The following is a 27997-nucleotide window of genomic DNA, read 5'->3' on the forward strand; positions in this document are numbered from 1 at the left end:
TATTGTGGAGTAATTCTAATCCTAAAATAATTTTTCTAAACATTATTATTATTAATATTAGTAACCATTTTTGGTTGTTGTTGTTAAAAATTCCCTGATGCAACCTAATTGGAAACTCCACACTAAACAGCAATTTTACTACAACAATTAACATTTTTTAATCAATTTGATCTGATTCAGTTAATTGTTTATTTTAACTGGTTGTTTGGAACAAATTGATTCAAATTTGACTATTACATGTTTTTTTGTTGTGCACCATTTTTTATGTTTATAAAGCTCATTTGCATAAAGGTGCACTTTTCTCAGCATCGTTACATCACTGGACATGCCCATAAAACAAAAAATTATAATTTTCTCATTGGAAATGAATGACTTCTGCTGCTTTATCTTGGTAAATCATTATATATGTGTATTTTATTACTAGTAAAACTGTAAAGTTGGAAAGAATATTTCAGAATTTGTTTTCATTATTATTGTAACCACATTCATTTTATTTGATTCAGTGAATCAGTTCTTTAAGACGTGTTTCTTTGGAACAAAATATCCAAACAAAGTGATTCATCAGAATGAATTGGATTTCCCAGTGCAGCTGTCTGGACTTGATTATGTGTGTGTGAGTGTGTATGTGTGTGTTTTCAGACATCATGCTCCTATTAGAGGATCATTTTATCACCTGTCTGAACTCTTCACTCTAGAGTAGATAATAAGGGGGTCAAGGAAAGAGAGCAGAGAAAAATCAGGAGAGAGATTGGGACCGTGTGTTCCTTACCCTCCCTGTAATTAGCAATGATCAAAACCAGGTCTCCTGCTGACCAGCTCTTAACCCACCCAGAGCCTCAGGCCTGTTCCCACGACATCCCTCACTATCTTCCTCTGTCTTCACAAACGGCAGGCATGCTTTATCTGTCCAGCGCTGGAATGACATGTTGACGCACACCAAGGCACCTCTTCTAGCCTTTTAGACACCTAGCATCCAAAACAATGAATCTTTCAGTGTGATTGGTAAACATTAGAGCATTGTGGGTTGTAATTGAGCAGTTGTTCTCTCTCTGTAGATGTGGATGAGTGTGCAGAAGGTCTGAGCTCCTGTGGTGCTCATTCGTACTGTGTGAACCTGCCTGGAAGCCATCGCTGTCAGTGTGAGAGCGGATTTGAGTTTGGATTTGACGGTCGGACATGTCAGGGTAAGAAACATCTTAATTTCCTGTGCAGTCTGTGCTTTGAAACAACTCTACCGAACTTCAATGTATTCCACATTATATATTGTAATTTATCATTCAGAGACAAATGTATATTTAATGCTCATGTCATGCAATTATTCATAGAAATCACTATGAAAATTAAAAGTAATTAATCCATTATTCTTTTAAATTATTTATTTATTTGTTACATTACTTATTTACATTATTGCATATTTTGTTTTCATTTTTCCTTTTATTATACTTATTGCCACAAGTCTAAGGCCAAAGGTTATGTGTTCATATCTTAAAGAAAACGTCAATCACATTGTTTGCAACTGTATATAATGTAAGGAATTTCTGAAAAATACATTATTTCTATTCAGAGAAAATCCATATAACATAATGTTTCTTGAATCATTATTTATTTAGACTGACATTATTTATTTTTATTTAATATAAATGATTAAAATATTTTAATATTTTGTCATTAAAATTAGAGGAAAAATGCAAAATACACCACCTTTTACTACCTAAAGTTTGTGGTCTATACAATTTTCTTTTATTCTATAATTTATGCTTTTATTTAAGGATGTATTAAATTGTGCAAAAGTGACAGTAATGACATTTATAAAGTTGCAAAAGTTTTCAAAAACATTTAGTTTATTTAACTTTCTATTTGTCAAAGAATGGATTGTGGTTCCCACAGAAACATAAAGCATCACAACTGTTTTCAACATTGAAAATAATAAGAAAACCACAATGAGACGAGAGTAATAACTTCAAGAATTTGAAAAACAATTTGGCATTTTACGGATTTGAATGTTTATTGCTATATACTCTACTATTTCACATAATGTATTGTACAGTATGCAACATAAGTTAGCTTCTAAGAACAAAGTCAGCAGTTTATCTGTGACTCAGTCTGAGTTTCTTTCTGTCATTGGGATGTGATGTGTTGCCGAGGTTAATGTTGGTAAAACACAGGCTCATTCTCTCAGCTGAATGCTGTAGGTGAAGGGTTTCCAGTGCTGAGAGAGGCATGGGTAACCAGAGACGCTGGGGAAGGGAGGGTATTTTGAAACAATGACCCAATGTCCTTGCTCAGGGAATGTGCGTAGGAGACAAGCAGCTGAAGAACACAAGTGGGTCAGAGGACAGTTAACTCTTCTCCTTCCTGCTCTGGTCTTTGACGGGATAGTGGGAGTTTGAAGCCTTTAGGCAACAGAATGACTCATACTAACTTCCTGGGAAGCACTGTTTGTTGAGGACTAGAGTGAGTGCTGTGTTTTGTGGTTTGTGCAGATGTGGACGAGTGCCGTGACCAGCCGTGCCACACCCAGGCCTTGTGCTCAAACAGTCCGGGATCTTTCCACTGCCAGTGCCAACCGGGATACCACGGAGATGGTTTCCAGTGCCACCATACAAATGGTAGTTATTTGTAGCTATTTGGATTTTTACCATTATTTTTTTTTATTTAAGTCCCAAATTCTACACTACAATTATTATTTTTTGTAATCAGGAAGGATTTTCTAGAAAAGTAAAAATCATTGTGTTGTTTAAAAAAAAAAAAAACGAGTCAAAATTAATTATTTTTACATTTTAATTGATCTCAAACAGAAAACAAGAGGATTTTGCTAACCCCATTTGCAGATTATTTACCTTGTTTCAAGAAAAAACCTCACTTAATATTGACTTGTTTTTTTTTTGAAAACAAGACAACAATTTTTACTTGTCTAGAAAATCCTTCTTGATTTAAGAATTTTGGCTGGAAACAAGACAAAAACATCTTGCAGTGTTTAACATCTGGTATATTTGCATTATAGGTCGCCCCAAGACCCAGTGTGAGCAGCACAGAGACAGTGTTCGTAGCAGAGATGGTGATGTTCCTCTGACAGGAGCCTTCATCCCTCAGTGTGATGAGGAGGGTCAGTACAGGTCCCAGCAGTGCCACGGGTCCACAGGCCACTGCTGGTGTGTGGACAGTAGAGGACAGGAGAGAGCGGGAACCAGAACTCCACCTGGAGCCCCAGTAATAAATTGTGATGAGCCTGGTAAGAAATTGTCCACTGCATATGTGTCCAAAGAGTGGTAGCAGTTGCTCTTTTTGTTGGAATATCTCCAAATTCTATATGCTTTAGAAATTGTAGATGTTATTTCAATATAATATATATCATTTTATAATATATATTCAATTGTGACTGGGTTTTATTTTTTATATATTTTTAGTTTTCAGTTTTTTATTATTATTTTATTCTAAGTTAGTTGTTCTACTGAGGGGTGTAACGGGAGAATAACAGACTCTTTTCTATCCCAATTGCATCCAGAGCGTCCCAAGACCCAGTGTGAGCAGCACAGAGACAGTGTCCGTAGCAGAGATGGTGATGTTCCTCTGACAGGAGCCTTCATCCCTCAGTGTGATGAGGAGGGTCAGTACAGGTCCCAGCAGTGCCACGGGTCCACAGGTCACTGCTGGTGTGTGGACAGTAGAGGACAGGAGAGAGCGGGAACCAGAACTCCACCTGGAGCCCCAGCAATAAACTGTGATGAGCCTGGTAAGAAACTGCCCACTGCATATGTGTCCAAACGTCTTACTATGAAGGGCCAAAAGTATATAATGTATATTTTGCATTATATCTAACTATATTATTTTTAAATAGTTTTTTTTGTATTATTATTAATTGTGTTTATTTAAATTATTTTTATAATTAAATGCAACAACAACAAAAAAAATGCAACAAACGATGTAAAAAAAGAAAGAAATAAGGATATGCTTCAATAGCAAGTTTTCCCCTATTTTTCCACCTTCTTGTGGACCAACTTTGGTCTGCTGGCCCTGGTTTGGGCATCTCTGGTCTTCAGGAACTTTTTTTGGGGTGGGGGGATTTATTGTTGTCACAGTCCTCTCTCTCCAAGTCATTTAAATAATATTTACATTTATTTTTTGTTAATATTTTGTCATGGGACCTGTTGCAATTCCTTTTCTTGTTTGGAATAGACGACCATTTAGAAGTTTGGGATGAATACAATTTTTTTGAAGGATGTCTTATATGCTTATCAAGGCTGCATTTAATTTGATTAAAAAAAATGCACTAAAAAACCTATTATTGTGAAATATTATAACAATTTAGGATAACTGTTTTAAAAAAATGAAAATTTTATTTACTCATGTGATGCAAAGCTGAATTTTTAGAATCATTACTCCAGTCTTCAGTGTCACATGATCTTTCAGAAATCATTCTTACATGCTGAGTTTATGCTCAGGAAACATTTCTTCTTATTATCAGTGTTGAAAACAGTTGTGCTGCTTAATATTTTTGTGGAATCTGGATTGTTTGATGACTAGAAAGTTCAAAAGAAATAAGCTAGTTGTCTGGGAAAACTGGCCCTTACCCTGAGTTTGAGGAGGATAGCATAAAAATGTGAAGAGATACACCTTTATTGTTGTAGACATATTGCATTCCTCTTTGGAAAAATGTAGGGTTTTAGGGAAGGTTTAGGTTTGTCAAAACCACCTGTGTTAACATGTGAAATATTAACATCTGCAATATTATAATCAAAACAGATAATAACTTTATTGGAGTTTAGAGTTGACGGACTCTTAAACTTCACAAACCTTTTCATTTCATGTAAAGAAAGGGTTGTTCAAATCCCTTGTGTGTCTTGTGTGCCTCTAGTTCGTCCCAAGACCCAGTGTGAGCAGCACAGAGACAGTGTTCGTAGCAGAGATGGTAATGTTCCTCTGACAGGAGCCTTCATCCCTCAGTGTGATGAGGAGGGTCAGTACAGGTCCCAGCAGTGCCACGGGTCCACAGGTCACTGCTGGTGTGTGGACAGTAGAGGACAGGAGAGAGCGGGAACCAGAACTCCACCTGGAGCCCCAGTAATAAATTGTGATGAGGCTGGTAAGAAATTGTCCACTGCATATGTGTCCAAAGAGTGGTAGCAGTTGCTCTTTTTGTTGGAATATCTCCAAATTCTATATGCTTTAGAAATTGTAGATGTTATTTCAATATAATATATATCATTTTATAATATGATTTAAATTGTGACAGGTTTCTATTTGTAAATATGTTTAGTTTTCCGTTTTTTTTATTATTTTAGTCTAAGTTAGTTGTTCTACTGAGGGGTGTAATGGGAGAATAACACTCTTTTCTATCTCATGTGCATCCAGAGCGTCCCAAGACCCAGTGTGAGCAGCACAGAGACAGTCTTCGTAGCACAGATGGTGATGTTCCTCTGATAGGAGCCTTCATCCCTCAGTGTGATGAGGAGGGTCAGTACAGGTCCCAGCAGTGCCATGGGTCCACAGGTCACTGCTGGTGTGTGGACAGTAGAGGACAGGAGAGAGCGGGAACCAGAACTCCACCTGGAGCTCCAGCAATAAACTGTGATGAGCCTGGTAAGAAACAGGCCTCCCTCAATAGGTCATCTGTCCTATTCTATATAATATTTTATTTTTTTTATGAATTAATTTTCATGAGATCTGTTATAGAGCTGTCACAGTTCCTCTTTTTGTTGGAATATCTCCAAACTCTAGATGCTTTGCAAATTTTAGATGCTGTTATTTTAACATAATTAATATAATTTTACTTTTACATTTTCAGTTTACATTTTTCATTATTTTTTTGCATGTGTATGTTTCATTTTTAGAACTTTTTTTTTAAATATATCTATTAATTTAAATTATTATACTTTTTGGTCACACTTTATTTTAGGGTCCAATTCTCACTATTAACTAACCATTAACTATGACTTTTGCCTCAATTAACTCCTTATTTGCTGCTTATTAATAGTTTATAAGGTAGTTGTTAAGTTTAGGGTATTGGGTAGGATTATGAATGTCATGCATTATATGTACTTTATAAGCACTAATGAACAGCCAATATGTTACTAATGGACATGCTAATAAGCAGCTAGTTATCAGTGTGAATTGGACCCTATACTAAAGTGTTACTTAATTTTTTTTTAGTTTTAGCTATGTTTAGTACTTTAACTCAAACTTTTTTATTATTTTCTGTTTGTGGCCAAGGAAACATTTCTGTTAATTTGAAAGAGTTTTAAGTTTACATTTTTCATTTAAATGGGTCATATGATGCGATTTCAAGTATTCCGTTCTCTTTGGAGTGTCATAAGCTGTTTGTGAATAGATGAGATCCCTAAAGTTGCAAAGACTAAAGTCTCAAACCCAAAGTGATATTTTTAATAAAAGTTAAGACTCGTCAATGCCCTCCTAAAATGCCTAGTTTAAACATGCCTCATGTCTACGTCACTGTATGGGAAGATTTGCATAACACCGCCCAAATGTTTAAGGTAAAGAAAGAAGGCGTAACTTTTTTCCTCTCGTGTAGTATTGTTGCTGCTGCCATGTTGTGAAGATGCTGAGTGTTTTATTGTGAAAGCAAAACAATTTTGTTTGCTCTTCCAAAAGAGGAAACAACTAGAAATCAGTGGTTAAAGGGTTAGTTCACCCAATAATCAAAATTATGTCATTAATAACTCATCCTCATGTCGTTCCAAACCTGTAAGACCTTCGTTTTCTTCGGAACACAGTTTAAGATATTTTAGATTTAGTCCGAGATCCTCAGTCCCTCCATTGAAACTGTGTGTATACTGTCCATGTCCAGAAAGGTAAGAAAAACATCATCAAAGTAGTCCATGTGACATCAGAGGGTCCGTTAGAATTTTTTGAAGCATCAAAAACTACGACTTTATTCAGCATTGTCTTCTCTTCCGGGTCTGTGAGATTTCAAAACACTGCAGTTTAGTGATATCCGGTTCGCGAATGAATCATTCAATGTAACCGGATCTTCTTGAACCAGTTCAGAACAAAAGATTGACTCATTCTCAAGTCAAGAACCGTTTCTCTCAGACGCGTCCGATTCGAGAACCGAGGAGCTGATGATACTGCACATGTGTGATTCAGTGTGAAGCAGACTGACACACAGAGCGTCTGAACCTAACAGTTTTTTTTTTGGTGATTGATTCTGAACTGATTCTGTGCTAGTGTTATGATCGTGGGTAAACCAACGATGAACCGTTTTCTTCAACCGGTTTATTGAATCGAACTGTGCGAAATAACTACTGGTAATCCGAAAACTGATGCAACTGGTTCTTGATTTGTGAACGAGTCAATCTTTTGTTCGTTATCTGGCTCGACTCGGTATTCATCTTCAGTTCTCTCTTCACAGCCGTTCAGTCAATGTACTGTTTGAGTACATTAATTACTCCAGGATATTGGTTTGTTTTAACTCAGAGGGAGTGTCAGCCACATTAAAAAAGTTAACAGCTTAAGTCATTTGTGGATTAATGCATATTAGAGACGCGAACCATTTCAAATGATTCAGTTCAATTTGGTGAACTGGTTCAAGAATATCTGGTTACATCGATTGATTCGTTCGCGAACCGGATATCACTAAACTGCAGTGTTTTGAAATCTCACAACAGATCTGGAAGAGAAGACAATGCTGAATAAAGTCGTAGTTTTTGCTATTTTTGGACCATAATAGATTTTCGATGCTTCCAAAAAATTCTAACTGACCCTCTGATGTCACATGGACTACTTTGATGATGTTTTTCTTACCTTTCTGGACATGGACAGTATACCGTACACAGTTTCAATGGAGGGACTGAGGATCTCGGACTAAATCTAAAATATCTTAAACTATGTTCCGAAGATGAACGGGTTTGGAACGACATGAGGGTGAGTTATTAATGACATAATTTTGATTATTGGGTAAACTTACCCTTTAAGTTATATTGACAACACTGTTCCAGAACAGTTCAAACCAAATATTTGGATGTGTGCATCGCATTTTGCAGAGGACAAGGACTGTTTCGTGTGAGAGTAGCCTACAATGCCAGTGTTCTGACAAATAATGCTTACTTACAGTCTGTAAGTACGTTTTCATATTTAAAGGATTTGCCACTAATAATTCAAACGCGAGTTTTGAGCAGTGTAGAGTAGCACTTGTTGTTTGACGTCTCTCAGATCACAAATGAAGATATGGTTTTATATTTACGCAGCATGTAAAAACACAGTATAAGTCATTATAATCAGTAATTATGTCCCAGGTGGATGCAACAAATACCTTGTTTGTAATGGGATTTATTGGTTTTGTCCCCTTGTGCCAGGAAACATGGCATCACAGTATGGTAAGGGCCGTAATATTTCTGGCACACACTTGAGGTATTCGGCCAATCACAATGCACTGGATAGCTGGCCAATCAGAGCACACCTCGCTTTTCAGAACGATGAGATTTGTAAAAATCCACACTTTTCTGAAAAGTTGGGCATAGAGGAGAATCAATAATGTACAGAATGTGGAAAATAATATATATTTTTTAACCTTAAACCACATAAACACATTTCATTACACCAAATACACAAAATAATGTTCTTTTTTTAGCAACATCATATGACCCCTTTAATATTTGGTTATATTTTAGTTAGGGCAGGTTGAATGTCATCAGAGACACCAGAAAAATGAATTTTATCAAAACTCTGTAACTTTATTGAAGTAACTTTATGGCTGAGATTTTTGTACTGAGGGTTGTGATGGGAGAATAAAAAAAAATTCTATCCCATGTGCATCCAGAGCGTCCCAAGACCCAGTGTGAGCAGCACAGAGACAGTCTTCGTAGCAGAGATGGTGATGTTCCTCTGATAGGAGCCTTCATCCCTCAGTGTGATGAGGAGGGTCAGTACAGGTCCCAGCAGTGCCACGGGTCCACAGGTCACTGCTGGTGTGTGGACAGTAGAGGACAGGAGAGAGCGGGAACCAGAACTCCACCTGGAGCTCCAGCAATAAACTGTGATGAGCCTGGTAAGAAACAGGCCTCCCTCAATAGGTCATCTGTGCTATTTTATATAATATATTACACAGTTTTAAACAATTTATTTTTATGGTATATTTTATATATAGGTAGAAATAGTTTTTTGTGGAAATATATCCTTAAATTCTAGATTCTACACACCAGTGTTATTTTATAATTTTTTGTGTACTTAGAATTATTAACATATATTATAGTACTTATTAATATTTTATAATTTTATTTTCAGTATTAATTTAAATTATATTAATATTAATTTAAGTTTTAGCAATTTTCTTATGTGCTTTTGTTCCTCTATTTCTATTTAAATATTTCTATATAGCCTTAATTATATTTCATTCTAGTTCAAGTAATTTAAGCAGATTCAGAAAAGTTTCCATTTTAGTTCTGAATAACAACACTGTTAATTTCTAATAAAATAATTAAGGGGAGGTTGAAATTTTCAGAACCACCTGCAAGATTACTTCTACTGAGATGTGTGATGGGAGAATAACAGACTCTTTTCTATCTCATGTGCATCCAGAGCGTCCCAAGACCCAGTGTGAGCAGCACAGAGACAGTCTTCGTAGCAGAGATGGTGATGTTCCTCTGACAGGAGCCTTCATCCCTCAGTGTGATGAGGAGGGTCAGTACAGGTCCCAGCAGTGCCACGGGTCCACAGGCCACTGCTGGTGTGTGGACAATAGAGGACAGGAGAGAGCGGGAACCAGAACTCCACCTGGAGCCCCAGCAATAAACTGTGATGAGCCTGGTAAGAAACAGGCATCCCTCAATAGGTCATCTGTCCTATTCTATATAATAATTTTTTTAATGAATTAATTGTCATGGGATCTGTTATAGAGCTGTCACAGTTCCTCTTTTTGTGGGAATATCTCTAGTTGCTTTTCAATTTTTAGATACTGTTATTTTAACATAATTTATCTATTTTTGGGATTAAACCAAATACTCAGATGGCAAGGACTATTTTCTGTCAGTGAAGCCTACAATGCTGGTATTCTGACAAATAATGCTGACTCGCAGTCTATAAGTACATTTTGATATTTAAAGGATTTGCCACTACTAATTAAAACTCGAGTTTTGAGCAGTGTAGAGTAGCACTTGTTTTTTGACGTTTTTCCGATAACAAATGAAGATATGGTTTTATATTTACGCAGCATGTAAAAACACAGTATAAGTCATTATAATCAGTAATTATGGGTTTTATTGGTTTTGTCTCGTAGTGCCAGGTTACATGGCAACACAGTATGGTAAGGGCCGTAATATTTCTGTCAAACACTTGAGGTATTTGGCCAATCACAATGCACTGGATAGCTGGCCAATCAAAGTGCACCTCGCTTTTCAGAACGATGAGATTTGTAAAAATTGACTTGTTTCCGAAAGATGGTGCATAGACGAGCAACAATAATGTACAGTATGTGGAAAATAATATATATTTTTTAACCTTAAACCACATAAACTCATTTCATTACACCAAATACACAAAATAATGGTCTTTTTTTAGCAACGCCATATGACTCATTTGGATTTATTTTAGTTAGGGGAGGGTTGAATGTCATCAGAGACACCAGAAATAAGAATTTGATCAAAAACTATATCTTTATTAAAGTAACTTTATGGCTGAGATTTTTGTACTGAGGGGTGTGATGAGAGAATAACAGACTCTTTTCTATCCCAATTACATCCAGAGCGTCCCAAGACCAAGTGTGAGCAGCACAGAGACAGTCTTCGTAGCAGAGATGGTGATGTTCCTCTGATAGGAGCCTTCATCCCTCAGTGTGATGAGGAGGGTCAGTACAGGTCCCAGCAGTGCCACGGGTCCACAGGTCACTGCTGGTGTGTGGACAGTAGAGGACAGGAGAGAGCGGGAACCAGAACTCCACCTGGAGCCCCAGTAATAAACTGTGATGAGCCTGGTAAGAAATTGTCCACTGCATATGTGTCCAAAGAGTGGTAGCAGTTGCTCTTTTTGTTGGAATATCTCCAAATTCTATATGCTTTAGAAATTGTAGATGTTATTTCAATATAATATATATCATTTTATAATATGAATTAAATTGTGACAGGTTTCTATTTTTAAATATGTTTAGTTTTCCGTTTTTTTTTTTATTATTTTAGTCTAAGTTAGTTGTTCTACTGAGGGGTGCGATGGGAGAATAACACTCTTTTCTATCCCATGTGCATCCAGAGCATCCCAAGACCCAGTGTGAGCAGCACAGAGACAGTCTTCGTAGCAGAGATGGTGATGTTCCTCTGACAGGAGCCTTCATCCCTCAGTGTGATGAGGAGGGTCAGTACAGGTCCCAGCAGTGCCACGGGTCCACAGGTCACTGCTGGTGTGTGGACAGTAGAGGACAGGAGAGAGCGGGAACCAGAACTCCACCTGGAGCTCCAGCAATAAACTGTGATGAGCCTGGTAAGAAATTGTCCACTGCATATGTGTCCAAACGTTTTACTATGAAGGGCCAAAAGTATATAAAGTATATTTTGCATTATATCTATATTATTTTAAAACAGATTTGTTTTATTATTATTATTTATTCAATTAAATGCCAAAAAATGCAATAAAGCATATAAAAGAATAGAAATAAAGATATGCTTCAATAGCATTTTTTCCACCTTCTTGTGGACCAACTTTGGTCTGTTGTCCCTGGTTTGGGCATCTCTGGTCTTCAGGAAATTTTATTTTTGGGGAAAAGTATTTTTGTCACAGTCCTCTTTCTCCAAGTAATTTAAATAATATTTATTTTATTTCATTATTATTAATTGTCATGGTATCTGTTGCAATTACTGTTTTTATTTGGAATGGACTACCGTTAAGAAGTTTGGGATGAATATTTTTTTTTAAAGAAGTCTTATATGCTTACCAAGGATACATTTATTTGGTTAAAAAATGCAGTAAAAAACTTATTATTGTGAAATATTATAACAATTTAGGATAACTGTTTAAAAAAATGAAAATGTTATTCACTCGTGATGCAAAGCTGAATTTTAGAATCATTACTCCAGTCTTCAGTGTCACATGATCTTTCAGAAATCATTCTTACATGCTGAGTTTATGCTCAGGAAACATTTCTTCTTATTATCAGTGTTGTAAACAATTGTGCTGCTTAATATTTTTGTGGAATCTGGATTGTTTGATGACTAGAAAGTTCAAAAGAAATAAGCTAGTTGTCTGGGAAACCGGCCCTTACCCTGAGTTTGAGGAGGATAGCATAAAACTGTGAAGAGATACACCTTTATTGTTGTAGACACATTGCATTCCTCTTTGGAAAATGTAGGGTTTTCGAGAAGGTTTAGGTTTGTCAAAACCACCTGTGTTTACATGTGAAATATTAACATCTGCAATATTATAATCAAAACAGATAATAACTTTATTGGAGTTTAGAGTTTTGCGACTCTTAAACTTCACAAACCTTTTAATTTAATGTAAAGAAAGGGTTTTCCAAAGGAGTGTAATAAAAATCCCTTGTGTGTCTTGTGTGCCTCTAGTTCGTCCCAAGACCCAGTGTGAGCAGCACAGAGACAGTCTTCGTAGCAGAGATGGTAATGTTCCTCTGACAGGAGCCTTCATCCCTCAGTGTGATGAGGAGGGTCAGTACAGGTCCCAGCAGTGCCACGGGTCCACAGGTCACTGCTGGTGTGTGGACAGTAGAGGACAGGAGAGAGCGGGAACCAGAACTCCACCTGGAGCCCCAGCAATAAACTGTGATGAGCCTGGTAAGAAACAGGCCTCCCTCAATAGGTCATCTGTCCTATTTTTATATAATATTACATTTTTTTAATTAATTAATTGTCATGGGATCTGTTATAGAGCAGTGAGCAGTGTTATTTGAGCAGTGTAGGGTAGCGCTTGTTGTTTGTCATTACTCCGATCACAAATGCAGACATGGTTTTATATTTCATGGTGCAATACGCAATGTAACGCATAAAAACACATTATTAGTCATTATAATCAGTAATTATGTCCACACTGGATGCAACAAATGCCTCGTTTGTAATGGGTTTTATTGGTTTTGTCTCATCGTGCCGGGACACATGGCATCACAGTATGGTAAGGGGCGTAACATTTCCGTCACACGTTTGAGGTATTCGGCCAATCACAATGCACTGGATGGCTGGCCAATCAGAGCACAACTCGCTTTTCAGACGGATGAGATTTGTAAAAAAAAATTGTGTTTCTGAAAGGCGGTGTATAGAGGAGAAATAATAACGTACAATATGTGGAAAATAATGTTTTTTTTGTTTTTGTTTTACCTTAAACCCTATAAACACATTTCATGTCACCAAGTACACAAAATAATGTTCTTTTTTTCAAAGTCATATGTCCCCTTTAATATTTGGTTATATTTTAATTAGGGCAGGTTGAATGTCATCAGAAACACCAGAAACATTCATTTTATAAAAAACTCTGTAACTTTATTGAAGTAATTTTATGTGACGTAGACAGAGGCAGGATGCAAAAGCAAAGTGATTTATTTCACAAGGTAGTAAAAGTGTTCAGACTAAACAAACAACAAAGGAAGTCCAGAACCAGATGGAGAGCAGAGGCGATCACAAGCTCTGATGCTGGGTGATGCAGGGACTTCGGTGGACAGCCAGTGATGGTCCTCAGTGATCTGGTGCTGTTTCCTCAAGTGACAGTGCTCGTGATCCCGGTGCAGAGTACAGGAAGACATGACGAAGAACAGATAGGGAATCCACTATCCAAACATGGCACAGGGAACAGAAGGGAAAACAACAGAGGACAACAACGATCTGACAACATGAGACACCAGTTACTGCACTAATATAGACACACACAATAGGTAGCAGGTGGTGCTGCTGATCAGCCGTGATCACAGGCCACGCCCACAGACACACAACTGCACACTAAACAAGATGAGAGAGAGACAGCGAATTCATGAACCGTGACATTTTATGGCTGAGATTTTTGTACTGATGGGTGTGATGGGAGAATAACAGACTCTTTTCTATCCCATGTGCATCCAGAGCGTCCCAAGACCCAGTGTGAGCAGCACAGAGACAGTCTTCGTAGCAGAGATGGTGATGTTCCTCTGATAGGAGCCTTCATCCCTCAGTGTGATGAGGAGGGTCAGTACAGGTCCCAGCAGTGCCACGGGTCCACAGGTCACTGCTGGTGTGTGGACAGTAGAGGACAGGAGAGAGCGGGAACCAGAACTCCACCTGGAGCCCCAGCAATAAACTGTGATGAGCCTGGTAAGAAATAATCTACAGCAGAGGTGTCCAAACGTTTTACTATGAAGGGCCAAAAGTATATAAAGTATATTTTGCATTATATCTATATTATTTTAAAACAGATTTGTTTTATTATTATTATTTATTCAATTAAATGCCAAAAAATGCAATAAAGCATATAAAAGAATAGAAATAAAGATATGCTTCAATAGCATTTTTCCACCTTCTTGTGGACCAACTTTGGTCTGTTGTCCCTGGTTTGGGCATCTCTGGTCTTCAGGAAATTTTATTTTTGGGGAAATTTATTTTTGTCACAGTCCTCTTTCTCCAAGTAATTTAAATAATATTTATTTTATTTCATTATTATTAATTGTCATGGTATCTGTTGCAATTACTGTTTTTATTTGGAATGGACTACCGTTAAGAAGTTTGGGATGAATATTTTTTTTTAAAGAAGTCTTATATGCTTACCAAGGCTACATTTATTTGGTTAAAAAATGCAGTAAAAAACTTATTATTGTGAAATATTATAACAATTTAGGATAACTGTTTAAAAAAATGAAAATGTTATTCACTCGTGATGCAAAGCTGAATTTTAGAATCATTACTCCAGTCTTCAGTGTCACATGATCTTTCAGAAATCATTCTTACATGCTGAGTTTATGCTCAGGAAACATTTCTTCTTATTATCAGTGTTGAAAACAATTGTGCTGCTTAATATTTTTGTGGAATCTGGATTGTTTGATGACTAGAAAGTTCAAAAGAAATAAGCTAGTTGTCTGGGAAACCGGCCCTTACCCTGAGTTTGAGGAGGATAGCATAAAAATGTGAAGAGATACACCTTTATTGTTGTAGACATATTGCATTCCTCTTTGGAAAAATGTAGGGTTTTAGGGAAGGTTTAGGTTTGTCAAAACCACCTGTGTTTTCATGTGAAATATTAACATCTGCAATATTATAATCAAAACAGATAATAACTTTATTGGAGTTTAGAGTTTTGCGACTCTTAAACTTCACAAACCTTTTAATTTAATGTAAAGAAAGGGTTTTTCAAAGGAGTGTAATAAAAATCCCTTGTGTATCTTGTGTGCCTCTAGTTCGTCCCAAGACCCAGTGTGAGCAGCACAGAGACAGTGTTCGTAGCAGAGATGGTGATGTTCCTCTGATAGGAGCCTTCATCCCTCAGTGTGATGAGGTGGGTCAGTACAGGTCCCAGCAGTGCCACGGGTCCACAGGTCACTGCTGGTGTGTGGACAGTAGAGGACAGGAGAGAGCGGGAACCAGAACTCCACCTGGAGCCCCAGCAATAAACTGTGATGAGCCTGGTAAGAAACAGGCCTCCCTCAATAGGTCATTTGTCCTATTTTTATATAATATTACATTTTTTTAATTAATTAATTGTCATGGGATCTGTTATAGAGCAGTGAGCAGTGTTATTTGAGCAGTGTAGGGTAGCGCTTGTTGTTTGTCATTACTCCGATCACAAATGCAGACATGGTTTTATATTTCATGGTGCAATACGCAATGTAACGCATAAAAACACATTATTAGTCATTATAATCAGTAATTATGTCCCCACTGGATGCAACAAATGCCTCGTTTGTAATGGGTTTTATTGGTTTTGTCTCATCGTGCCGGGACACATGGCATCACAGTATGGTAAGGGGCGTAACATTTCCGTCACACGCTTGAGGTATTCGGCCAATCACAATGCACTGGATAGCTGGCCAATCAGAGCACAACTCGCTTTTCAGACGGATGAGATTTGTAAAAAAATGTTGTGTTTCTGAAAGGCGGTGTATAGAGGAGAAATAATAATGTACAATATGTGGAAAATAATGTTTTTTTTTTTTTTCTTAAATCCTATAAACACATTTCATTTCACCAAGTACACAAAATAATGTTCTTTTTTTCAAAGTCAAATGTCCCCTTTAATATTTGGTTTTATTTTTATTAGGGCAGGTTGAATGTCATCAGAAACACCAGAAACATTCATTTTATAAAAAACTCTGTAACTTTCTTGAAGTAATTTTATGTGACGTAGACAGAGGCAGGATGCAAAAGCAAAGTGATTTATTTCACAAGGTAGTAAAAGTGTTCAGACTAAACAAACAACAAAGGAAGTCCAGAACACAGATGGAGAGCAGAGGCGATCACAAGCTCTGATGCTGGGTGATGCAGGGACTTCGGTGGACAGCCAGTGATGGTCCTCAGTGATCTGGTGCTGTTTCCTCAAGTGACAGTGCTCGTGATCCCGGTGCAGAGTACAGGAAGACATGACGAAGAACAGATAGGGAATCCACTATCCAAACATGGCACAGGGAACAGAAGGGAAAACAACAGAGGACAACAACGATCTGACAACATGAGACACCAGTTACTGCACTAATATAGACACACACAATAGGTAGCAGGTGGTGCTGCTGATCAGCCGTGATCACAGGCCACGCCCACAGACACACAACTGCACACTAAACAAGATGAGAGAGAGACAGCGAATTCATGAACCGTGACATTTTATGGCTGAGATTTTTGTACTGATGGGTGTGATGGGAGAATAACAGACTCTTTTCTATCCCAATTGCATCCAGAGCGTCCCAAGACCCAGTGTGAGCAGCACAGAGACAGTCTTCGTAGCAGAGATGGTGATGTTCCTCTGATAGGAGCCTTCATCCCTCAGTGTGATGAGGAGGGTCAGTACAGGTCCCAGCAGTGCCACGGGTCCACAGGTCACTGCTGGTGTGTGGACAGTAGAGGACAGGAGAGAGCGGGAACCAGAACTCCACCTGGAGCTCCAGCAATAAACTGTGATGAGCCTGGTAAGAAATAATCTACAGCAGAGGTGTCCAAACGTTTTACTATGAAGGGCCAAAAGTATATAAAGTATATTTTGCATTATATCTATATTATTTTAAAACAGATTTGTTTTATTATTATTATTTATTCAATTAAATGCCAAAAAATGCAATAAAGCATATAAAAGAATAGAAATAAAGATATGCTTCAATAGCATGTTTTCCCCTATTTTTCCACCTTTTTGTGGACCAACTTTGGTCTGTTGGCCCTGGTTTGGGCATCTTTGGTCTACAAGTACTTTTATTTTTTGGGAAATTTATTTTTTGTCACAGTCCTCTTATGCTTACCAAGGCTGCATTTATTTAATAAAAAAGATACTGTAAAAAAATTATTATTGTGAAATATTATAAAAATTTAGGATAACTGTTTTAAAAAATGAAAATGTTATTTACTCATGTGATGCAAAGCTGAATTTGTAGAATCATTACTCCAGTCTTCAGTGTCACATGATCTTTCAGAAATCATTCTTACATGCTGAGTTTATGCTCAGGAAACATTTCTTCTTATTATCAGTGTTGAAAACAATTGTGCTGCTTAATATTTTTGTGGAATCTGGATTGTTTGATGACTAGAAAGTTCAAAAGAAATAAGCTAGTTGTCTGGGAAACCGGCCCTTACCCTGAGTTTGAGGAAGAAAGCATAAAAATGTGAAGAGATACACCTTTATTGTTGTAGACATATTGCATTCCTCTTTGGAAAAATGTAGGGTTTTAGGGAAGGTTTAGGTTTGTCAAAACCACCTGTGTTTACATGTGAAATATTAACATCTGCAATATTATAATCAAAACAGATAATAACTTTATTGGAGTTTAGAGTTGACGGACTCTTAAACTTCACAAACCTTTTCATTTCATGTAAAGAAAGGGTTGTTCAAAGGAGTGTAATAAAAATCCCTTATGTGTCTTGTGTGCCTCTAGTTCGCCCCAAGACCCAGTGTGAGCAGCACAGAGACAGTCTTCGTAGCAGAGATGGTGATGTTCCTCTGACAGGAGCCTTCATCCCTCAGTGTGATGAGGAGGGTCAGTACAGGTCCCAGCAGTGCCACGGGTCCACAGGTCACTGCTGGTGTGTGGACAGTAGAGGACAGGAGAGAGCGGGAACCAGAACTCCACCTGGAGCCCCAGCAATAAACTGTGATGAGCCTGGTAAGAAAACAAAACTTAAAACAATAAATAAAACAATACAATAACATCTAGACTAATAGATCCATGTACAGTGGAATTTTGGTCTCATAGGATTTCACTGTGGATGGGGCTGCCACTCTAAGCAATCAAACTTACAAATTGTTGGATGTCTGAGGTTCAAGTTTAGATTATTATTTTATATGCTTCTTAAAGGTGCTGTATGTACCATAAAATAAATATCTTTACCATAATATGTTTGCAGATATTTAAGAAACATGCTAAGTTAACATACTTGTTCATCTGAAAAACAATGCTGCAGTCAGATATTCTCATTTGAAAATGTGCTTTCCGGTCCGGAATGTCGGTTTTGGTTTGTGAAACCCGCTCCCACTGCCAGTTTACCCAGTTGTATTTCGGCACCCCGGGTTCCCAGTTGGTCGTCAACACATTGTATTTTATTTCATTTATCGTCAAGTGCACTCGTTCCTGTTTGTGTCGTCAATCTGGCAACCTGCATGTGTGTCAAGTCTCATGAGGAGGAGCCGGGTGAAAAAAAACCCTCTCCAATATTTTGAATTTGGACTGCAATACCTAGTTCAGCCACTCGGTGTAAATCCTACATACAGCACCTTTTAATTATATAATTAACATTAACAAAGATCATTAAACTTATTCATAAATAATTGAATATTTTAATTATAAAAATAGTTTAATTATTCAAAATTATTTAAAAATAGATTTATTCATCATCATCATCATCATTATAAAATCAATTTAGTATTTAAAATGTTAAAATATCTTTTAAATACTTTTTTCATGCTGGATTAGTCATTAGCAGTTTTCAGTGCTTACTTGATAAATCTCTTATTGGTTATGGATAAATATCCCCATACTGTGCAGTTATATGATCCTGGTTTCCCCTCCGACACCCAGTTCCCCCCGTCCCGCGTCCAGAGACCGTCTGTGAGCGCTGGAGAGCGAGTCTGTTGGAGCAATATGGAGGCCAGCCGGGTTCCCACCATTATCTACCTCAGTGTGACTCTTCTGGGGAGTTCAATCCAGTTCAGTGCTATGGAGACAGCAGCTACTGCTGGTGTGTGGACCAAAACGGACGGGAAGTACCAGGAACCCGCTCACACGATGCTGTGAAACCTGCCTGTGAGTGTCACTTGCTGTGAAACCCACAGTTTCCCTAATGAAAAACAACACTGATTAAAGGATTCATTGCTGGGAATTTTTTTTATTTTATTTTCAAGTTTAGATTTAGAATAAGGGCCAACAGAGTTATTTGTTTTTCCAAGCTAAACTGATCTGCTGACTTTTAGGTATACCTACTGTGGCCCCTCCTACCATGCACCCTCTGCCACGCCCCGATGTGACCCCGCCTCCAACAGGCACGTTCCTGCTCTATGCCCAGGGCCAGCAGATTGGAGCTTTGCCGCTCAATGGCACTCAAATGGACAAGCAGAGATCTTCAGTTCTGCTTGCTCTACATGTGAGACTTGCACACTATTGATTCAAATACTGAAGTCTGCGGCTTTGAGCAAAGTATACTGATTCTCTCCTGTTTACACTCTCAGGGCTCCATAGTAGTCGGCATTGATTATGACTGCAGAGAAAGAAAAGTTTATTGGACGGATCTGGCTGGACGGACAATCAATAGAGCCAGTCTGGAACCAGGATCAGAACCTGAGATTATCATCAACACAGGTATGTTTCTTTTATAATACAATACAATACAATACAATACAATACAATACAATACAATACAATACAATACAATAAAATACAATATAATATAATATAATATAATTTCTTTCAGCTCTGACGAGTCCAGAGGGTCTTGCTATAGATGTCGTCCGTAGGAAACTGTTTTGGGTGGACAGCACATCAGATAAGATCGAAACGGCGAATCTTGATGGAAGTGACAGACGTGTTCTGTTTGACACAGACTTAGTAAATCCCAGAGCCATCATCGTGGACTCCACTACAGGGTATGTGCTTCAGATTGCTTAAAGATATCAGACTGTGAGCCATCTTGCCACCCATCTTATTACCAAAACCAGTACCTGAAATAAAGAAGTAATGCATCTTGTGAAGCTTTGATTTGACTAATTACTGATCAAAGCTGCTCAGTATTTGGTCATGTATGTGAGTACTACATTGTGTTGCATTTAAGGATAATGTGTATGTGTAGAAGTTGAGTTTCTGATTGTGTACCACAGTATACACAACCTACATTATATGAAATAGTATATAATATTATTATAATATTTTATAATCAATATATATATATATATATATATATATATATATATATATATATATATATATATATATATATATATATATATATATATATATATATTGACCTCTGGTAAAAATGTATAGAATAAAAACTACTATGTTATTTGTAAAAAAATTTATTGTAGTATTATTGAAGATTTTTTTTTTCTGGGTTATTGATCAAAAACAGCATATTAACAAATTTATATTAATTATTGTATTTATGTGTGTGTATGTGTGTGTGTGTGTGTGTGTGTGTGTGTGTATATAAATGCGCACAAACTGTATTAAATAATATAGAATTATTATAATATTTTATAATAACCAAAAAAATTATAATATATTTGAGGTCAATCTGTGATGTTTATACCCTATTTATATACTGTATAGTTCCATTTTATTTATTTATTTTTATTAATAGAAGCTCTAGAACATCATATGCTGTTGACCTTATTCATTACAAGGTCTGAAGTAATGTTCCATGCTTAAACCTAATGCATCTTAGTTTCTCAAATAGATGCCACCAATTCATCAAATGATGCTTTTTTAAAATATTTGTAAATAATAATAAATAATAATAATACTATAGAATTTTTGTTTTTATCTTTTATACATTTTCTGTGTAAAAGATAAAATCACTCTCCATTAAAGCCATTAAAAGGGGCATCTCTGCTTTATTAATCCTGCAATTGGCAGCTTTAATGAACCCTAATTTCCCCTCCATCACAATTCCCATGCTTCCTTTACATAAACGCTTCAAAACCTAAAATCTGTTATCATTGTGAAGAGTGGGATCGAAGGGAAGTGAGAAAACAGTGCAAGACAGGCAGAGAAACGAGAGAGCGAGGAGGTTAGGATGTGTATGGGAGGCAGAGAAAATAAATGGCGAGGCTACAAATTGGCCCAGATGTTGGTGTTGCTTCAGTGTCTGGCCTGGCTCTCGGGTCTCAGGGGAGGGCAGTCAACGTGTGGGCCAGCAACTCCACAAACACAGCCATCTGCAACATCTGGAGCAACTGAACTAGGGTGGAGGACAGGAGATATAACACGAACCTCATGGGCCATGAGAATAGCTGCTAATGTGTGTTTGTGTTGGTGCTGCGATTTGCGCTATATGCTAGTTTGTTTTTGCCGTCACGCATAAATGTGTGCATGCATGAGACCATCTGTTCCATTAGTCAAGAATTTTGCGAAACAAATATTTAATTATACAAGCAGTTGTGCAAAACCTCACTGTCAGCTGATTTCCTGCACAGCGGAGTTTGTCTTGTAAACATTTTTACTTCAAATAGCCTGAAATTGTGATTTCATGCTTCTAAACCCTCAGAGAGACAAGAGAAATATAATGTATGGTTATAAGTCTTTCGAGTGATTCAGCTTAACCATAGTGAAGGGTGGTTATATTTACCATTTCCTCAGGGACTGAGTTTCACAGGCCTTGCTTTAAAACATCTTGTTTAAATAAATCCTAAATAGAGCAGAGCACTTTTATATGTTTATAGATTTAGAAAAACATGAATTTCAACACTTGCATGAAATTAAAATTTGTGCCATCTTTCCACCCATGTCAAAAGCCTTATGTCTCTGTCTAATGCATCAAATACAGACTGCTTGGGTTGTTTTTGAAAGAAGCATTTTATGCTCATCAAGGCTGATTTATTTGATGAAAAATGTCATGTGACAATAAAATGTGACTGGATTAATGGCTGCTGAAAATGTAGCTGTCATCACAGGAATACATTTTATTTTAAAACATTACAATATAATAGTTCATATTTGACAGTATTACTGTTTTCACTGTATTTTTTATCAAATGTAGTACTCATGAGCATAACGTTCAATTTTAATAAATTATAAAATATTATATTATTTACATTTCATAAGGTTTATTTATATTTTAAAAGAACACATTCTAAATAATTAATATCTCATTTTTCACAGAACACTCTACTGGACTGACTGGAACCGAGAAGCTCCTAAAATCGAGAGCTCCTCTGTGGACGGACAAAACCGAAGAGTCCTGGTACAGAATGGGATTGGACTGCCCAATGCTTTGACCTACGACTCCACCACACGCCAGGTCTGCTGGGCCGATGCAGGTATGTGCTTCACCAGGTTTTTGGGGGGCCGTTTATAATGCAAGCTAGTTTTAGCTTAGTCATAGTATGCTTGGTGCACTTTACAGCTTTTTCTGACACTGTATACCTATATCAGACGAAAGTAGAACAACAAATCGGCACTGGAAAGCTCCCTAATAACCTTTGTTGTTGTTGTTGGACAGGAACCAAGCGCCTGGAGTGTATATCGCCTAATGGGACAGGGAGACGTGTGGTCCACAGTAACCTGATCTACCCCTTCAGCATGGTCGCCTTCACCAATCACTACTATTACACAGACTGGAGGAGGTAAAGCAGCACAGCACATGCATGTACAAAACCATATGACCCCCAGTATCATAACTACCTAGCAGATACTGTTGTGTCAATGAAAGCTCCTGTATTAAACTTCAATTTCTGTGTCACACTAGACCTTGTGTTCCATTCACATCCATTTATACACTGTACAAAGAATACAAAATCAGCGACATGATTTCCAGTGGAGTAGATAATGTATATATACATAAATAGTTTATCATGTGTTATTTAAAATGATTAAAACCAGAGCCCCAGGAGATTATTTATATTTGTTGTAAGGTCCTATTTAGGTTAAATATGACTGTGCCTTTATCAGTTGAATTGCTATTAAAAACAAGACTTATTTAATATTTTCTTCTGTGGTGTTTCAGAGATGGGGTCATCGCTCTCAATCGAGATAACCAGTCGACAGATGAGCACTTGCCTGATCAGAGGTCTCATTTGTATGGCATTACAGTTGCTCCTCCACACTGTTTATAAGGTACTTCGGCAAAGTATAGAACTCTTTTTAGTTTTAACAGCCAGTGCTGCACACAGAGATCTGATCTCACCATCATCCAGTCTGTCTGGAATGACATGAAGAAACAGAACAAGACTAAATCCAGCAGAACTGTGGCAACATCTCCAAGATGAAATTTCTTCCGAAAACACAATTATACCTATCCAAAACTTTTGAATGGTATATTTAAATACTCCGTATTTTCTCCCAACAGACTACTTCTTGTGTACCGTATTTTCCAGACTATAAGTCACACTTTTTTCATAGTTTGTCTGGTCCTGCGACTTACAGTCAGGTGCGACTTATTCATCAAAATTAATTTGACATGAACTAAGAGAAAACATTACCAACGTCCACAGCGCCCTCTCGCGGCTGAAGACAGTAATGTTTTCTCTTGATTCTAAATAAATGTCACTTATAGTCCAGTGTGACTTTTTTTCGTCATGACATATTTTTCGACTGATGCGACTTATACTTAGGTGCGACTTATAGTCCGAAAAATACGGTAATTTAGTAAACCTCTTTTTGACTTAAAAAAAAATAATACATGAAACAGATTTGAAACTGTCTGTATTTGTATGATACACCTGAAAGCATGTTTACCATGTAGCAAAACATGGGTGACCTCGATTTTCAAGCAAATAAGGGAATATAACATATTTCAGACATGAGCTGTCAGCTACAGGCACTTAAGAGAAAAGTACAAGGCACCTGCTGCCAAATCACTGTAGTTTTAACAGAGGTGATGAAACACTGGTGTCACACTGGTACTTCAAAGCATGTCAGTTCTTTACTGAGCAGAAAACAGTCAAACAAGATCAGAGTAAGTGTTTGTATTTCTGGACTAGCATATGAAAGCAGGCAATCTCCTCTGTGGAAAATGAAATGTTGTTGTGTTTGCCCAAACGCGGCTTACTAAGGATTTCCGACAAATTGTGTTATAGGGAGACGCTAATGACAGAGCCAGCGTTACATGGTGCTATTTTGGGCTGTGGGAATCGCGGCGGAGACGTGGAGAGAGCCATCGCAGGACCCGCAAGTCTCGACCAACATCACCGTCGATGCCAAAGTGCAAATTTACAAACATGAAAGCGTGAAGATTTACTCAAAATAGTTTTGTAAATTTGTTTTATACCTCATTTTTTTCTTTCTACTGTACTTTTGTATGTGACTTTTTGTTAAAAAACAAAACTAACAAATTAAAAAAAAAAAAAAAAAATACCCACAGAGTTGTGTAATTTGTATGTTTTTAAATACTCTTCAACAGTATTTTTAGGGAAAAGAGGTTAACATTTTTAAGTGAAATTGCTTGGAACATCAAAAGAGGTATTTTACCAACCATAATTTTTTTTTATCCTTTTTTTTAAATCTTTTGTAAGATGTGATATTTATAACAATAAAATGTGATTGACAACTTCAGTATGCCTGCTCGCGTTATGTTTCAGATTTTCAAATATTATGGGCTCTGCAGTGATGATTTTCTTAAATTTACAGTATGCACAGTTGGAAGTATAAAGCAGAACAGGTTGAATTTCTTGCTCCAGGGTAAAACAAACCCAGTCATAAAACTTTTCTGTGTTGCATTAAGGTTTATTAACCAACAGAAACATATAGTCCAACTTTTTATGGTAACCCATGCAACTTTTTTATAAGTGCTTCAACATAAGGCGACAATGAAATTACATTTTATAATAAATCTTCACTTTTTTTTTTGCATGATAAAAAAAAAACACAGTCCAGTTTTTGCATTCCCACAAAAATGTCTGAAATTTAAACAAAATAACTGTGGTGTGGCTAATGAAACAAGCATACTTCAAAGAGCATGTCTTGTGGTCTCTGCAGCACGGTCCAGGCAGATGTTTTCATCTGCCCACCTTTCCGAGGCGGTGATCGGTCTTGGGGTCGGCGATGATGGCCTGAACTGCTACGATGGCCTCGTTGATCTTGGTTTGTAACTCTCTGAGCTCCTCTATGTGAAGCAAGCGAAGAACCCTGGCTGCTTCGTTCAGAGTAGCGTCTGGAATAGACAAACAAATTCTTTGTGCTTGCAATCCTTCAAAAGTAAACAACATATTAACTTGAATGCAGAATGTGAACATGATGATGATGCACTTATTGTGAAACGTGGAAAAACAATAAGCAAATGTGGAAAACAGTTTGCAAATGCAATCCTACCTCCGGTATCAAATCCTAAAATATGCTTGTCAAGAGCGACTGGTAAACCCTATGAAAGAACAAATAAGTTTGATTTATAATTGGGTTATTAACTGATCACCTAATCGGCATATCTGAAAGCTTTCTGAAAGATCATGTGACACTGAAGAATGGAATAACAATGAAAAATGAAATAAATGACAAAACATTTATTTAAATTTGTAATAATTTCACATTATTACTGTATAATATTACCTCTTTTGCTTTACTGGCCTTTGCAATAGCATCAGGGGTCAGGCGTTCCTGTATCAGGATTCTAATGGCCTGTAATGACAAAAAAATAAATATAAATAAAAAACCTTTAGTTGAAATGCACTGGATTTAGATTTCTCTCTCATACTATTGGCACATTGAACCGTACTTACTTTAAGCATTACCAAATAGTCGTCATGTCGTTGGATTTTGAGTAGATTAGCAAGTCCCAAGACGCCAGCCTTAAAATCAGGATTGTTACCTAAAGAGAGAAATCACTTCATTTCAGTCCAACACATAATTGTAAACATTTTTTCCAATGGAAAACTGCTATTGAACCAACCAATAAACTGCATTAATTGCTGACGACAAAAAGAAAACCCATTAAAAGCCTGAATCCACAATGGATTTTTTTTTAAAAGCTTAAAAAAAGAAAATAATTAAAGACCCTTTTTTAAATTCTTTTTTTCTTACTTTTCTGAGAAAACTACAATTTGCGGGCAGAGATATAAACTCACAGCTGCAAGAAAAATTTCAGAATTGTGAGATAAAGTTGCACATTTCTTAATTTTTATTCTGTGAATAGCGAAATGTAAACTCAGAATCTGAAAAAAAAAATAATAATATTAATTGTGAGATGTAAACTAGGAATAGAATTGCAAGTACTTAAAGTCTGAATTGTGAAATAATTAATCGCTATTACTTATTAAAACATTTTTCAATAGTGGCGGAAACGTGATTCCATAGAAGCCAACTACTTGGACCAAGATTGTAATAAAGAAAAAACAGCAACAACAGCCGAGACCAATATTTTCTGTTCAGTGAACCCTGTCCTCCCTGTGTGTCATCATTCAGTTGACATCTGGAGTCTTCTTCCAGCTGTGGGTCACTGGCTCGGTTCAGCCCACTCATTGTGGGTTGTAGAAAGAGGTAGGTGTGTAATCAGTTCAATCAGACATGGTTGGAAATCCACTTTAATCAGCCTCCTCTGTCTCATAACAACAGGCCTGGAGACTGGAAAGATGGTCGGGGGAGGGAATACTCACTGTCCAGATTAATTAACGGGTCTGCAGACTTTTGAACATCACTGGCCTCTGTTACAGGTTTGCAGTTGCGATATTTCTCCACTGTGGGAGGAAAAACAGCATAAGCGTTCACTGCAATGCAAACAAGGGGTCTCGAGTAATCAAAATGATTTGGTAGGAAATCTAGGAACATCCTGCATTAAGCATTTCTGAGGATAAATTGAATCAACATTGTGCAATCAACTGTGTGGGACAGCTGCAAGAAAGTGTTACATGATGCTGCAAACTTTGCAAATACTGCCACCTAGTGATATGGGATTGAACATAATTGCTAGATCATGTCTCAGCCATAAAAGTACAGAACAGGCATGTTATAATAAGTGATTGATCAATGCATCAACCAGGTTAATAAGGTGCCTGATGTCTAATGCTATTCTGATTTGGTGAACGAACCACTGGTTATAATCTCAAATAAATAATAATCATACCATTGTCTCCATACTCAAAGCGAACAGCAAGACCTAGCAGCCAGTCAACAGTCTCCTGTCTCTCCTGAGTGCTGAATGGACAGTTCACATCTTGAAGGTACTGCAAACACACATGCATTTACATTTTATGACAAAGGACATGATAAACTTGAGCAATATATGAAGATAAATCTGCCTCACCTTTTCAAAATGTTTAGGCCAGTCTGAGCTGGTAATATTCCTGAGATTTCCACGGTCTTCAATTTTGTAGTTTCTGATTTTTTGATCTTCCAGCCAAACTATGAAATTTTTGAATTCAGTGTCATCTGGGTAAAGAGCACATACGATATTGATCATACATTTTTCATATGAATTAAGCTTTACTTTCCATCATCACTTGACAGCAATGCAGCACTATAGCATTATAACAGACTAAATGCCCGATGATACAGAATATTTCAGACAGCCAATTCAATCCTTAATTAGTGAGATGCTTACTTATTATTATCATGAATGCACGTTATCATTTGGAGCATGAGGTGGCAATATTCATACCTTTACAGTCAAATCCAGTTGGGTTGTGATATTCTAAAGATGTAAGCTTTCTACGAAACATCCCTTTCAACAGCAAAATCTACTTAAATGAGCTAACAGATGTATTGTTTTGCTTGCAAAGCCAGTCTGCCACAGCCTGTTACAGCCTTCAAATGACA

General features: G+C 37.1%; 2 protein-coding genes across 2 annotated transcripts in view; one reads left to right on the forward strand and one right to left on the reverse strand.

Moving 5' to 3' along the window:
- The window catches only part of nid2a (nidogen 2a (osteonidogen)), a 42900-nt gene extending 18295 nt beyond the window's left edge, over nt 1-24605 (forward strand). The window contains exons 10-32 of the mRNA XM_026242586.1: nt 1056-1184; nt 2484-2609; nt 3005-3232; nt 3506-3733; nt 4856-5083; nt 5353-5580; nt 8777-9004; nt 9535-9762; nt 10697-10924; nt 11197-11424; nt 12501-12728; nt 14001-14228; nt 15305-15532; nt 16799-17026; nt 17981-18208; nt 19121-19345; nt 19513-19682; nt 19768-19897; nt 20010-20181; nt 22415-22572; nt 22755-22878; nt 23259-23368; nt 24331-24605. Of these exons, the coding sequence (XP_026098371.1) occupies nt 1056-1184; nt 2484-2609; nt 3005-3232; nt 3506-3733; nt 4856-5083; nt 5353-5580; nt 8777-9004; nt 9535-9762; nt 10697-10924; nt 11197-11424; nt 12501-12728; nt 14001-14228; nt 15305-15532; nt 16799-17026; nt 17981-18208; nt 19121-19345; nt 19513-19682; nt 19768-19897; nt 20010-20181; nt 22415-22572; nt 22755-22878; nt 23259-23367 (4307 nt within the window). The 3' untranslated portion in view covers nt 23368; nt 24331-24605. The remainder of the gene's footprint in view (nt 1-1055; nt 1185-2483; nt 2610-3004; nt 3233-3505; nt 3734-4855; nt 5084-5352; nt 5581-8776; nt 9005-9534; nt 9763-10696; nt 10925-11196; nt 11425-12500; nt 12729-14000; nt 14229-15304; nt 15533-16798; nt 17027-17980; nt 18209-19120; nt 19346-19512; nt 19683-19767; nt 19898-20009; nt 20182-22414; nt 22573-22754; nt 22879-23258; nt 23369-24330) is intronic.
- LOC113069487 (RNA transcription, translation and transport factor protein-like) lies at nt 24525-27997 on the reverse strand. The gene is made up of 8 exons (XM_026242587.1): nt 27840-27997; nt 27486-27610; nt 27306-27405; nt 26839-26919; nt 25966-26054; nt 25796-25864; nt 25562-25610; nt 24525-25403 (listed from the first exon to the last, which is right to left on the reverse strand). The coding sequence occupies exons 1-8, from the start codon at nt 27898-27900 to the stop codon at nt 25249-25251; spliced, it is 729 nt and encodes a 242-aa protein (XP_026098372.1). The 5' UTR covers nt 27901-27997; the 3' UTR covers nt 24525-25248.

This window comes from Carassius auratus, unplaced genomic scaffold (genome assembly GCF_003368295.1).
Source record: "Carassius auratus strain Wakin unplaced genomic scaffold, ASM336829v1 scaf_tig00001658, whole genome shotgun sequence".
In the NCBI taxonomy this organism is placed as follows: domain Eukaryota; kingdom Metazoa; phylum Chordata; class Actinopteri; order Cypriniformes; family Cyprinidae; genus Carassius; species Carassius auratus.